The sequence below is a fragment of the Acomys minous genome (genome assembly GCF_964271855.1).
Source record: "Acomys minous genome assembly, chromosome: 10".
NCBI lineage: Eukaryota > Metazoa > Chordata > Mammalia > Rodentia > Muridae > Acomys > Acomys minous.
Genome location: NC_140491.1, coordinates 45,119,791 through 45,133,423, shown reverse-complemented (window position 1 = coordinate 45,133,423; position 13,633 = coordinate 45,119,791). Strand labels below are relative to the sequence as shown.

General features: G+C 46.9%; 1 protein-coding gene across 8 annotated transcripts in view; it reads right to left on the bottom strand.

The window, feature by feature from the left end:
• TNS3 (tensin 3) overlaps positions 1-13,633 on the bottom strand; it is a 413,668-nt gene that overhangs the window by 282,687 nt on the left and 117,348 nt on the right. For all 8 annotated transcript variants that reach the window (XR_014782789.1, XR_014782790.1, XR_014782791.1 and 5 more), the window contains 4 exons: positions 12,498-12,548; positions 10,362-10,484; positions 6,268-6,332; positions 3,348-3,431 (listed from right to left, as the gene is read on the bottom strand). Coding sequence is in view for 5 of the 8 variants with exons in the window: in XM_084800091.1 (XP_084656217.1) it covers positions 3,348-3,431; positions 6,268-6,332; positions 10,362-10,484; positions 12,498-12,548 (323 nt within the window). In the remaining 3 variants the exon portion in view is untranslated. The remainder of the gene's footprint in view (positions 1-3,347; positions 3,432-6,267; positions 6,333-10,361; positions 10,485-12,497; positions 12,549-13,633) is intronic.

Here is a 13,633-nt window from a genome sequence, read left to right as displayed (position 1 = left end):
CACTAAAGATAGAGGTGGGGTGATCGTAAGTTTAAGGTAATCCTGGGCTACATAACACCTTATCTAAAAAATAAATAATAAGTGAAAAAAGAAGTGCTACTTTCCCCACTGTGCAGCAGCAGGCGGCAAGAGCAGAATTCTGCGTCAGTACACGCTTGTTCATGAGGTAGCTGAGTAGAGTCATCCATTTACACCTGAAGGGTCTAATAGCCTTTTTTTGCATTCAGCCTTACCATTCTCAAAAGCTGGAGATGAAAAGAATTTCTCTAGCGTTTGGGTCTGCTATGGTTCTATTCAGATCTTTAGTTATCCTCTGTTAAAAAGTCAGTGAAAGATTGATTTGAAGCTTGGGTTATTTTTGTAAATGATTCCGTTTGTCCCTGTTGTTCAACCTTGTCCCAAGCATTCACGGCTATTGTTCGGCACTGTTCTGAGACAGCATCATCAAGGGCAACCTGCACTATTAATTCAGAATATGGGCCTTCACCTAGTAACTGGTCCTTGACACTATCAATGCCTCTAGTACAGCTCCACCTGCCCAGGTCTCAAATAGTCTTTCCTTACTGAGATGTGCTCTTAATGGTAATCATCTTCCCAGCTGTCCACTAGAGGGCACTCAGCTCACAGTGGAAGCACGCAAGCAGACTCCACAGTAAGCCTCAGGCCACACTCTCCTGGAGGGACTGGGCACCTTACCTAAGGCATGCGTCTCTAATGACTCCCTATATGGTATAGGCGGTACAGCATAGCAACTGGGCATTCAGTGCTTACACCGTGTTCAGTGATATATAGAACCCAGAGGGTTTAGAGTAGATGGACAGTCAGCCAGAGGGAAGAAAGCAACTGCATGAACTGAACGAAAAGCATTACGGGAATATATGTCAGAAAGATGTGCGTGTGCGTGCGCGTGTGTGTGTGTGTGCGCGCGCGCGCACACACACACACACACACACACACACACACACACACACAGAAACTGTTTGGGGGCGGAAGGGGAGGAAGGAAGAGGACCAGAGGGAAGAAAAGGTACAGAAGAGGATAACGGTATACAAATGAGCCTAATGCAAAATACACATTTATCAAATGCTATAATGAAATCTATATATAATGAAAAACGCACAGGGTGCACAACACAGAAGGATACACATCAGCTCTACAGAAATAACAGTCCATTTTATGTAAAGACCTTGGGTATCTGCAGATTATAGGTAGGATCTATATCTAGCCCCCCCCACCCCCCCACCCCCCCACCCCCCCGGGGAAGGTCCTAGAAGATTCCTTTATTGTTGCTTAGACTACTGAGATTCTCAGCCACAAATTGTAAGTTGCTCCTTCAACCTCAGTAGAGCTAATTATGATGTTTACTTTGAAATCATTTCTTTTTTTTTTTTTACAATTTTTATTAAATATTTTTACATATACATTTATATTATTTTATATATATACAATAAACTACCTACAGCAAGAAGAACCATGAAACTATCAGGAATTTTATATATATATGTTACATTCACATTGTTTTGGCTATTTGTATTTGGCAGCCTTGAAGAAAACATCTTCCCTGTCTTGGTGAATCTAAAATTCTGAATGTAAATCAGTATCTATCATATCTCATCATTATCAGCTTAAAACATTTATCTAGACCTAAAAACATGTTAACGCCTAAACAACTGAGCTTAATTGTAAAACCCAAACTATCTGGTCTTCAACCCCATCAGAGACTTGAGAAGGAATAAAATTAATAACCTGAGTAGCCAGGGAGTGCAGGTTAGCAGCTTCCCAAGTGAGAAGATGACAGAGCCGGTTTGTTGCCACAACAGTCACCTGACATTGGTCCTAACACAACCTGCAGAACAGCGCCCTCTGCCCACAGGCATTCAGTCAAGAGTGAGAGGCACAGCCTCATGAGTGCAAGCATCACACTTTTCTTCTGGTCTCTCATGCTTCCTGAGGTTTACCCCAAACATCCTTCCTGTTGCTGGACCACTCAATAATTATTTGGTTAGTGTCTTCTAGTGTAGGCAGGAGGCAAAGGAGCAACAAAGGAGACAGAAAGAAGGCGGCTCTAATCTTAAGAGCAGAGGAGTAGCTTGGAATGAAAAAAATGAACCCTGCTGTCGCTGTAAAATATAAGACAAGAAGAGTATGTGAAAGCTGTGAGCACTTTAAAATGAGATGTTTTCCCTGTTTCTCCTTCATACTCTCTTCCAATATCATTAGAAGCTACTGATTCTATAAGCAGAAAATCTTGGCAGCATTGCTTGCCTGCTGGATCCAGGCTTTTGTGGGAGCGGCATCTTGTTTGCACCTCGACTTCTGTGCAAGTCTTAGGAACGTTGCCATTTTGGAAACTGTTCAGTGGAAAAATAATACTTCATGGGTTCAAAACAGAACAGGGGCTGTTTAAGTGGAATCATTTTAATATGCTGAAGTTTGCAAAAAGAATAGCTTCCCTGTGGGGCCTGTTGCTTAAAACAGGACACAAGCTGGCTCCAAACCATGGTCCCACAATGTAGCCCGCATTCTTCCAAACACAGACCTGTCTGAGTGGTCCCAGACTGCTAGGATCGTGTCTGCTGGCCCAGCCTGCAGCTGCACTAGAGAAAGCAGATTTGAAGGATCAAAACTCACATAGAAAGGTTTGGGGCTACAGCTAAATCCTATCTCCAAAATGGGAGCCATTTTGCAGCTGCCTTCGAAATTCTTGGACAAACTCTGCTGTCTGGCTTAAGATAAAACTGCAGTGAAATTAAGTGAGTGCCTTAAAATGAAAAAGCGCTGTTCCCCACCCGCTTCCAGGGGCTGCCACATGTTGCAGCCAGAACAGGCTGACAGGGAACATCCAAGAGAAAGTCTCTCTGCCTTCAAGGAGCTGACACTGCAGAGCAGAAGTCAGCCTAGGATGATCAGAAACCCCACTTGTGTCAACCAAGTTTAATGAGAACACAGTCAAACTCACTCGTTTCCATTCTAGATATGGCGGGGGTTTGTGTTAGAACACTGGTGACTTAAAACCACACAGCCTGAAACATCTACCCTCCAAAGCCTCTCCATCAAGTTTACTGAGCCCTGTTCTAGCAGACAGAGATGAGTTCAACACGGTCACGGCCATCAAAGCCCACGATCTGAAGGAGACAATGACCCTCATGGCTGAAATGAGAGGTGGATCTGACTGGGAGTGGACCACAGCAGCATACAGGCTCCCACCAGACACAAGGCTTTTTACTAGACACATGGGACCCTCGCCTCTGGAAAACAGCAAACCCCTCCCTCTTATTCTTAGCCAAGACCCAAGGGCAATGCAGAGGTCAGAAGACGTTCTCCTGGCCCCAAGGCTGGATACATACCGCTTCTGGGAGGGCTCCATTAAAGCTGAAACTTTGTCATCATAAAACTTCTTCATTGCAAACCTGTCCAGGGCCTGGTCAGCACTGGGGAAGCAGAAGGAGGAGAGAGAAAGGTGAGGAGAATGAGTAAGTATGTCAGGTCGGGGGTACCCCCAGCCCCTCATGGCTGAAGGGCCGGGATGCACATTCATGCCTTGTTTGGTTTTGATTTTTTTGTTTTTCTAGACAGGGTTTCTCTGTGTAACAGTCTAGGTTGTCCTGGAACTCTTTATAGACCAGGCTGGCCTCGAACTCACAGTGATCTACCCACCTCTCACTCGAGTGCTTGGATTAAAGGCATGCGCCACCACGGCACATCCATCTCTATCAGTGACCTTCCCCCATGAGGAGCTGCGTGTGTGCATACACAGCCCAACATTTTCCTGCAGGGGTGTGCTCACTTCAAGACAGGAGCCACACTGAAGTCCTGTCTGAATGCCCTCCTCTAAGGGTGTGATACTTAGATGTGCCACTGGCTGGAGGCCCCAGCCACAGGACCCTGAGGATGTGAGGACCAAGCCCAGGATGTGCACTGTCAAGTCTTTGGAGGTATAACATGTGGCACTTGATAAGAAGCTTCAAGGAAAGGCTTGGAGGTCAAGGATAAGTCGAGGTTGATGGTTGGGAAGGTGGGCGGGGCTTCGGGCTTCAGGGGTCTTTCTGAAGTAACTCCAGAGAAAACAAATCTACTCTAAGAGCGTCACTGACCTCCAAGTCTCCACCCAGAGTGCTCACATTAGTACCTGCAGAACCTTCTGGAAACCTCACAGTGAGGCATTCTGACTTAAACCATGAAATAAAACTTACTTAAGCCAAATGCATCTTTAGAAGTCAGATAGGCAGCCAGCCACGGTAGTACATGCCTTTAATCCTTTAATGCTAGCGCTCAGAGGCCAGAGGCAGGCTGATATCTGTCTATGAGTTCTAGGCCAGCCAGGTATACACAATCTCAAAATACAAACAACAAAGTCAGATAGGCATGTGAGTTCTCCGTGGAAAAATCTGAATGTGCCCTCCAGAAAAAAATGACATATTCGGGCATTCTGAACATGAAATTCTGAAAATATATGCAGCAACAAGGAAAACACTGTAAATTACAGTCAGTGTGAGTGGACGCTGACCTCGCCACGTGCATCTGTTTCAACACAACACAAGGCTCGGCCAGTGAGGCTGTCAGAGATGAGGGGTCCACCCGAAGCCAGAGCATGTCAAACAGTAAGTGGACATCTCTTTCAGGTTAGGGGACATAGTTTCCTCTCCAGTCTTTGACTTCTAAGCATTCTCTTTTCTGGAATCCACTCACTCAATTAAATTAAGTCCGTTCATTCAATTAAACGTCAGTGTCAACACTCAGAAGTTACAGAATGCTTAGCTCTATCCCAATTAGTTCTGGTTTTGCCTTCTGAACTCTTCAGAGTGCTGGGAACAAGAACGCTCTCTCACCCTGTGACTTCCAGTCTCTGATTTGTGTTAACTTGTAGTATGCGACAAACTGAAATCTGGTGTGTCTTTTCCCGGTGATGTCTAGAATATAACCTAAGTGAGGAGGTAGGGTCAGACACGTGCCAGAATGGCAGCTCTGGAAACAACCCGGGTTCTAAGGAAAAGGGAAAGCAACCTGGGTAGGAAGAGCCAGCAAATGCTGAAATACACAATGACCATATCCATGGATTGCAGAGCCACACAGCGGCTGGAGCCGCATCAGGGCAGGTGCTCAGGAGGAGGTGAGATTAATTTAGAAGAACAAGAGACGCTTGATACCGTGACCCCTGCTAACCAGCAGCATCGGTGGCCACTCAGACCCCAGGATGATGCTATGCAAAGCACACTAGGGACACAGACACACAGGGTGGTCACAGTGTGAGGAGACTTGACCACAGTTCCCATAGTCCAATGCGGAGGCCCAGAGAGACTCAAGCGCACTTCCTGATGTTCACGTGTGCTGTACCAACTATCCAGGGCGAGCAGGGTTTTACAGGTCTGCGGATATGCTCTGATGGAGCAAGCCTGGCTCCCCAGATACAGCAGGAGCTGCAGTTTGGGAAAGTTCTCTAAGCTATGCCGGATAGCGATGCTCACTCGGGTGGTCTGTACTAAGAAGAAACAACCGGGATAAGTGTGGTCTCTGACCAAATTCCTTTCACATAACTGAGGAGCCAATGTGACTGGGACTCTTGATGTGTCTGGCACACACATGATGCTTGTTCAAACCCACGGGGCTCTGCTTTTCACCCTGGGGTAGGGTTTCCTCCCTGGCAAGCACCAGCCTCCCGATTTGTTTCCAGAGAAAACATTCCAAAAGTCCGATTTCACTCCTTCACGCTGCAAAGGAGAAGGTTGAGAAGCGAGATGAGAGGGCTTCTATTTCCTCAGGAAGGAATGGCCTGGGCACACAACGCGGCTATTGAGAGGGTCAGGAGTGTGCAAATGCTTTGCTGGGGAGGAGTCTGAGGTCTTGCACCCACTAGGCAACTGTACTGGACAAGCTACACTCCTACCCGACACTGACATTTTCTAAACTGGATTTTAAAACAAAAGATGGTGGCTGTCAGTATCACGATTTGCAAAGCGTGAAGTTATCCAGTGAGGATTTTCAACAGGGTGACAGCAGCAACCTGTCTGCTTTCATCAGAGAACGACTGGGCTGGCTGAGTTTTGCAGCCTCCATAGATAGAGCTCCTTGGCATCAGTCACACAAAACACCCCAAATAGGAATATGGCCTTTTCACCCTTGCTAGAAGAAGCTGAGTTCAGACACAGAACACTCTGGTACCAAGGGAGGGAGAGGTGAGATCAGGCTGGTTCCCAGGAAAGACTGCTGCCCACACTGTGCGAACCCAACGCCCTGTGGAAACAAGCCCCTCTCTTCTCTCCATCCTACCTGGCTGACACATTGGTAAAGTGCACGTAGGATGATATGACCACTCCGATGCGCCCTTTGCCGCCCTGCAAGAGGCCAGAGAGGAATCAGTGTTCTTCCTATAAAATCCAACGTACACATATAATGAGACAGGAGCAGGCTTGATTATGAACGGAAAGGCAAGAGAACCATCATCAACCCCACTGCCTCCCAAAATATTGCAGCGCTGGCACCGAACACAGCAGCACCTCCTGGGCAGGGAGTCCTCACAGGTGGGGGGTGGGGGCGGCCCATAACAAGAGCAGGTGCTAGCTGGGTGTCTGCAGAAATCCCCGGAGGGCATATTCACATGGCGGCAGCCAGTCACTCACCACCTCCCAATTAGGTTAGGTGAAACAGCGCCAGGAACTGCAACAATTAGCATGACTTAATTACTCAGGTGAAACAGGAATAAATGCTTGCCCAAGGGCTGACGGGGACAGGGCTCTGTGTATACAGCTCTAAGTGGCAGGACCTCAGAATCTGGCGAGCTGGTGGTATCCCGCACCAATGCCCGGTGTCACACTTTATACAACAGGATGGACACCTTATACACAGGGAAACCAAGCCCAAGCAAGTGTTACGGCGATCCGTGTAGGCATAACCACATTCACAGGCAGCATCACCAACAGGAGAGGAAGAAGAGTTATGGCAGAGCCAGCCCCATGCAGAACCGTAGACTGGCCTGAAACTTCAGGACATACCGCTGTGACTCTAGCAACGTGGCTCTACACATAGTAGCCCACAGCCTGTCCCATTCTGCCCACCTACTCTCTTCCTAAAATCTGTGAACTAAAATTTTATTATCACATATTTTTAAGCACTGTAAAAAATTTTTTTAAAAAAAAAATCAAAACAGAATTGGCTTGTGAGACACGTGAAAATGGCGTAAAACCTGAACACCCTCATGTCACCACCCGCCTGGAGCCTGGCTGCTCTGCTTCAGCAGCCCCCACCCACGTGGCAGGAGCAGGCTTGAAAACACGGCAGGACAACATGGCAGGCTGAGCCTACAAGACTACTTAGCTCCTTTGAGAAAACGTTTCCAAACCATGACACCCCCCCTCCCCCGCCGCCTCAAATCACACAAACCTAAACCAGCAGGTCACTGATTTGTAGCTGCCCAACTCTATTCTTTTCTTCTTAAAAAAAAAAAAAAGTCAGCACTATAGCCATCAGACCTTGTGCATCTAAAGAGGCACTTTACAACTGAGCTACATCCCGAGCCCCCAGCTCTAGTCCTAAAACCAAGTAAATGAACAAACTCAGTTTCCATAGAAATCAACCGTCAGGTGAAGCTGGGCATTCTGGGAGATACCGATGTCTGCACCTGGCAAATTCCTGGCAGTGGGATCCTAGCTCTTGGCATTATTAGCCTTAAAGCTACTAATGTGTTTCTTGAGTTAAGTGGCTTTTGTCTTAACAACAGAAATCACTCATAAGGAAGCAGCAGGCCCACCACTGATCCCCCCAGTCATCTCTGTGGCGCTGGTTATGGGTTTGAAGGAGGACAGGTGGGAGGGGACTTCTGACAGCCCCGTTTCAACAGCAGACAGATATTCTGGACAAGAAAGAAATAACTAAGGAATTGAGACCCTAACTACCTTTTGGACTAAAGGAACCCATTACGCACAGCCAGAACATCCCAGCAGCAGCAGCAGCAGAACGTGCTTCAAGGTCACAAGGAGCAGTCTCAAAGGCAGTTCACACATGACACCACAAAGCAAGTCCCAACAGAGTTAAGCCTGAAATCCTACCAAGTTTATCTTTTCTGACCACAGTGGCATGAAAAGCATAAATCAGAAAGGGGGTAGCTAGACAAACCTGCCCAATTCTCAGATGTGCAGACATAATGGAACAGCGATTCAGTCCAATAAGAGGTTAAAAGGAAATTTTAAAAATATATTGAGAGCCGGGCATGGTGGCGCACGCCTTTAATCCCAGCACTCGGGAGGTAGAGGCAGGTGGATGGGTATGAGCTCAAGGCCAGCCTAGGTCTACAAAGAGAGTTCCAGGACAGTCGGGGCTGTTACACAAAGAAACCTTGTCTCAAAAAAACCTAAAAAATTTTTAAAAACTTTAAAAAGGTCTTCCAGAGGTCCTGGGTTAGATTCCCAGCAGCTGCGTTCTGGCTCTCGTCATCTGTAAATTCAGTTCTGGGGTACTGGATGCCTATCTCCAGTCTCCGCTGGCATTAGACATGCTGTGGTGCAGACATACATTTAGACAAGACACCCATATAAAATAAATAAATATACTGAGACAAAAAAAATGGGGAAAAGATACTAAAACAATTTATCGGACATAATAAAATGAGCATCAGGAGGGACATTTATACTAATAAAAGTCCCCATCTAAAAAGAGAGCAAAGGTCTCAAATGAAGAATCTCAATTCATAATTCAAGTAACTAGAAACATAAGAAAGAAAATAGAACAAGAGCAGAATAAAACAGCGATTCAGAAAATAGAAAAGACCAACCAAACTGACTTGTTTTGTTTTGTTTTGTTTTAAGGTAAAACAAAATCAGCAAACCCTTGGCTCAGATTAAAAGGAGAAAAGACTCAAAAACCGGGGAAAGGGAAATATCACACGGTCAGCACCACAAAACAAAACAAACAAACAAACAAACAAAAAACCGCAAAGGCTCCTGCAGACAAGTGCAGGCCTCCACGAAGTGGACACCCAGGTGAAACTGGTTAGGTCCCCCGCAGCACATAACCGGCCCAGACAGAAAATCTGAGCAAGGTAAGGGGATCTAGTCAGTCCCGAACCTCCTACCAAACAGCCCAGAACCACATGGCTTCGTGCAGACTGTGCCAAACACGTGAAGCAAGTGACAGCAATCCTAACTCTGAAGATGAGGGACACTGCCAAGCATCCAGACGACAGGATGCCTCTGCGTGTGCCTAGGCTTCATGGGTACGGTGCGGAGGCAAGCTCTCCAGCCTGCAGTGAGTTCGTGCAGCTGAGGGTGAGGGAGAGAAATGGTTGTGCTGCCCTTATTCTTGTCAAGACTCTTAACTTCACCTTCAGGTCAGCTCTTAGCACACCGGCTGTAGGAAACCGCGTGGCAGGTGGGATCCGCTCGCGGCCGTGGGCTGGTAGTGTAGGCAACAGCCTTTCGGATCCCCAGGGTTCTGCTCCAAGACCATCACAGAAGTCCTAGACACACCCCAACCAACATCTGCCAGGAATTCTCCTTGCCATAGACTTCCACACAAGGGGTATAACGTGGAAGGAAGAATGCTCCCCCAAGAAGCACAGCCTCTTTCACGTTGAAGGTGGCGTGGGCACATGGCGGGTGAACCCAAACTAACAACCGTTATAGCGAATGGGAGGATGGCTATCGCAGCCCAGCTCTGCCCTGCTCCCGTCCCCACTGAGACAGGTCTGTCTATTAGTCATTGGGGCGTGTGTGAAAGGCAGCACATGCGTTGTGCAAAGCAAGCCGGTTCTAGCCCTGCAGCCACGATGGTGGTGAACTCTGGGTGGCATCAATTTCAGATTAAAAGCTGACCTATCATGGCACTTTTTCAGGGTCATTCCAAAGTAGTTGAAAGCAATGATCGCTCTACGGTGGGTAGCGAAAGGGAAACAGCACAAGCCCTTAAGCTAGACACCCCCTCCCAATGAGAGCCCAGAATCACTTAAGGAAGTGGGGTAGAAAATGTATAGATGATATTTTCATCTTTGGGGACCCATATGTTTTAAATCATATTATAATTCATCTCAATTCCGTTAATATGCAAAATGAACAAGTATACAGTGGAATATGAATAGAAGGGGGCTTTTGAAAGTCCAGCAATTCCAGAAGCCTCAGACCTATGCATTCTAAAGCCAAACGTGCAGGCTTGAAGACTCTTTTTATTTTTTTAAGGATGGATAGGAAATCTGAGAGGCATATATACATGGAACATGTTTATACCAGCTGAAAAACATCCTAGAAACACAGTGGTTTCAAGAAAAAAAAAATCAGCTGGTGCCTGTGACCAGCACTGATCTTAAATCCACGGGGCTCCTTAAATACTAGAAGCCCAGCTGGAGCCCTAGAGCATGTGGGGGCAGATACACTCACCCTGCAGTGGATAACAACCACATGTTGGGGGTCACTGTTCAGCCAGGACTCCTGGGCTTTACATATGGTGCACATCTTGTCAAGAGGTGGTGCATGCAGCTCAGGCCAGCCCACATCCATGATCTATGGGAGAGAGAAGACAGCTGCCTTGGTTTCTATCTTCTGGACCCTTCCTTGGTAATCTCACAGTGACACAATCTACCTGTCAGTTATGGGGGAAGGCTGCATAGGCCCCTTCTGGAAGCTAATGAGCTAATGGCAAGTTTCCTTCATAGGAAATAAAATAAAGGCCACCAATCCCCATAGGCCATACCTCACCCAGGCACTGGTCAGCTCCTTTACAGCTGGGTGAGTCCCTTTCAGAGGCATCAATGGTTCAAAAGTGACTGTAGAGGAATCTAGGACCTCCAAGGCCTACACCAGCAAATCCGTGGCCCACACTGCTGTCAAATATTGCCCACTCAAGCTAAAAAGGAGTCTGGAAAATATAGTGAACCCCTGCCAGACTCCCCTAGAAGCCAGAGTACCTTTGGGCTCTGCTTCTATTAGGGCCCGAGCCCCAAGCAAGTAGCCCTGTCGCTGGCCACACACCTAGGAAGGCCACACGGGCATGTTGCTTCTCATCCTATTTTCTATTTCTAGGGGATGAACAGACAGAGCTCTTTCATAGATGAAAATAATAGAAAGGAGTCCATTAGGGTGGCCCCCAGCAAAAGCAGCCAGCACGGCAGTTCCATGCAGCTCTGGGGCACCCAACAAGCCAAGACAAATGAAAATTCTATACCATGGTCTACTTTACTAACAGGCTGTGGGACCCTTCATGAAAAGGCCTGGAGCCAGAATTATTTTGATTTTTTTTTCTGATTCTGAGTATTTGATAGACTTTACCAGCTTGAAGTCTACACTCCAAAAAAGCAAAATTATAAGTAGAACTAAATTTGAACTCTTTGAGCATGACATTAGTACTCCAAGTTTTTGAGTTTAGAGCATTTTTATCTCCAGTTATAAGATGCTCAGCCTGAATTGTCCTATTCTAATGGTTGCAAAGCATTTCAATACGTAGACTATATATGCAAAAAGACACAGTCCAACAGTCCTAATTGTATCCCTAAATTTTGCTACTAAGAATAATCACGGATGGAGCAGATACTTGTGACTACTAAGAGGTCTCAGAAGAGGCATCGTCACAACGATGAGAAGACTCTTGCACCCTCGTTGTGATGGCTACACAAATCTAGACTCATGCAAACGTAGTAAGGAAGTGCACACAGGCACACGTGTGTGCAAGCTGGTGAGCTGGAACACAGTCTGTGGGCTTCCACGGACACTGCTCTTCTGACCTGATGTTTTATGAATGAGTTTCTGCCCTCCAAATCTCATAGGCCCAGACAGGTTTGGGAGTTTTCTGTTTCAAATTCTGGAATATCTAAACATATGTGTCTTGAAGACAGGACATGCACCTGAACACAAAATGAATCTACTTGTTTCTTATGCACCACATTGTGTATGTAGCGTCCTGAGTCCAATTTTATATAATATTTTCAATAATGTTATATGTAAAACAAAATATCCAGGGTGTGGAGTTTTCCTTCCACAGTGTTATGTTGACATGCAACAAAGTTACTGCTTTAAAAAAAAAAAGATTTATTTTATTTTGTATGGGGAAGTGGGAGCTACATGTACAATGAGTGTAGTGCCTGCAGAGGGCAGAAGCATCTGTCTGGGCACCCTGGAGCTGGATTTGCAGGTAGCTGTGAGCTGTTAGTGTCAGTGCTCAGGATCAAATTCAGGTCCCCTGCAAGAGCCCGAAGTGCTCTTAAACCACATTACTCCAGGCTGAGTTTTAGCCTTTGGGTAACCTGGACTTCAGGGTTTCAGACAAGCGAACTAGACCTGCGCAGGTTGTACATGTTGCTGCCACTGGTGGAGACGAGCTGAGGGCTATGTTCACTTCCCAGGAGTCTATTATTTTTCATTTTTTAACTTTAAAAGAAACCAAAGGATACAAACAATGCTTACTATTTCCTGACAGCAAGCTATGGTCCACAAAGGCCTACGAGAGGCCGCTTTTGCACAAACAAAACACGCATCGCTGACGTTTTGCAAAGTCAAAATGTAAAGAAATAAATACCATACCTTTGGATTAAGCTTTGTAAGGTCGTATCTCTTCTCTGAAAGGTTTAATACCTACAGAGAGGGAAGGAAGATTTTAGACAAAGCATGGCTCCCGGACAGGAAGGAGACAACTGCATTTAAACAGCTGCCTCTAAGGATCAAGGACCAAATGAGACCGAGATGCATAAATATGTGTGTGATCACAGGATAAAGACAAAGTAAGATGTGGCTGGCACCCGAACCCACAAATCCTGTGTGTTTGCTTTTTTTTTTTTTTTTATTAAATCGCAATAGCTGCAAACACTCTAAAACACAGGATCTGTATACACCTATCTGTAGTAGCTCTTCCTGGTCCTGCTCAGCACAATGGTTCCTCCTCAGTGGAGGAGCCAGAGATGCAAAAGCCTGAGCTTGAGACCTGTCGCTATTAAACCACAGCTGTCTGTGGAATCAAATCCTGCAAGAGGCTACCTGTGCGCTCACAGGACACATGGCTCCTCCCTAACTCTGCCCCAGCTACCTGCCAGGACCACTCTGTGTCAGCCCCACTCCTGCCCAGCACTCAGCTGCCCTTCCTTGGAGGGCATAGAACACCGTATCCCCAGCCAGCAGCAGCACTCTGGGTTTGAGAATGCCCTCAGCAGTCTCTTTGGGAAGGGTTAGGAGAAAGGGGCTGGCCTGGGCATAGCTTTCCACTGAAGAAGCCCTCGTCCAGAAGAGGCTGCCTGCAGAGGGTGGGGAGGGGAGGTGCAGAGGCAGCTCTGGAGGAGTCCCTTGAAAGGTGTGGGCATCCTGGGGCTAGGCTGCTACTCCCCTGCCCACAACTAGGCTGGACCAGGAGTACAAGTGCTGGGAGAGGTCATAGGGAGTTCACACAGAGACTATTCTGGAAGCCACAGCCTATCCTGGAAGTCACAGCTAGTCCCCATTGAGCCGTGGGAGAAGGCTGCTAAGGGTGACAATGACCTCCTTGTTGGCTTTGTAAGATTAGCTCTCCCTAGATAAGGCGGCATCATGAGAGAAGGTGCTAGAAGCGGTCATGTAATCTAAGAAGTGATTACAGCAGCAGGAAGGAGGCTCCTGGGGCTGGCAGCCCTGGAAGAGAACAGGGCGCATGGGAAACCGTCCTTCTACCTCGCCTCAGATATGGCCTCCCT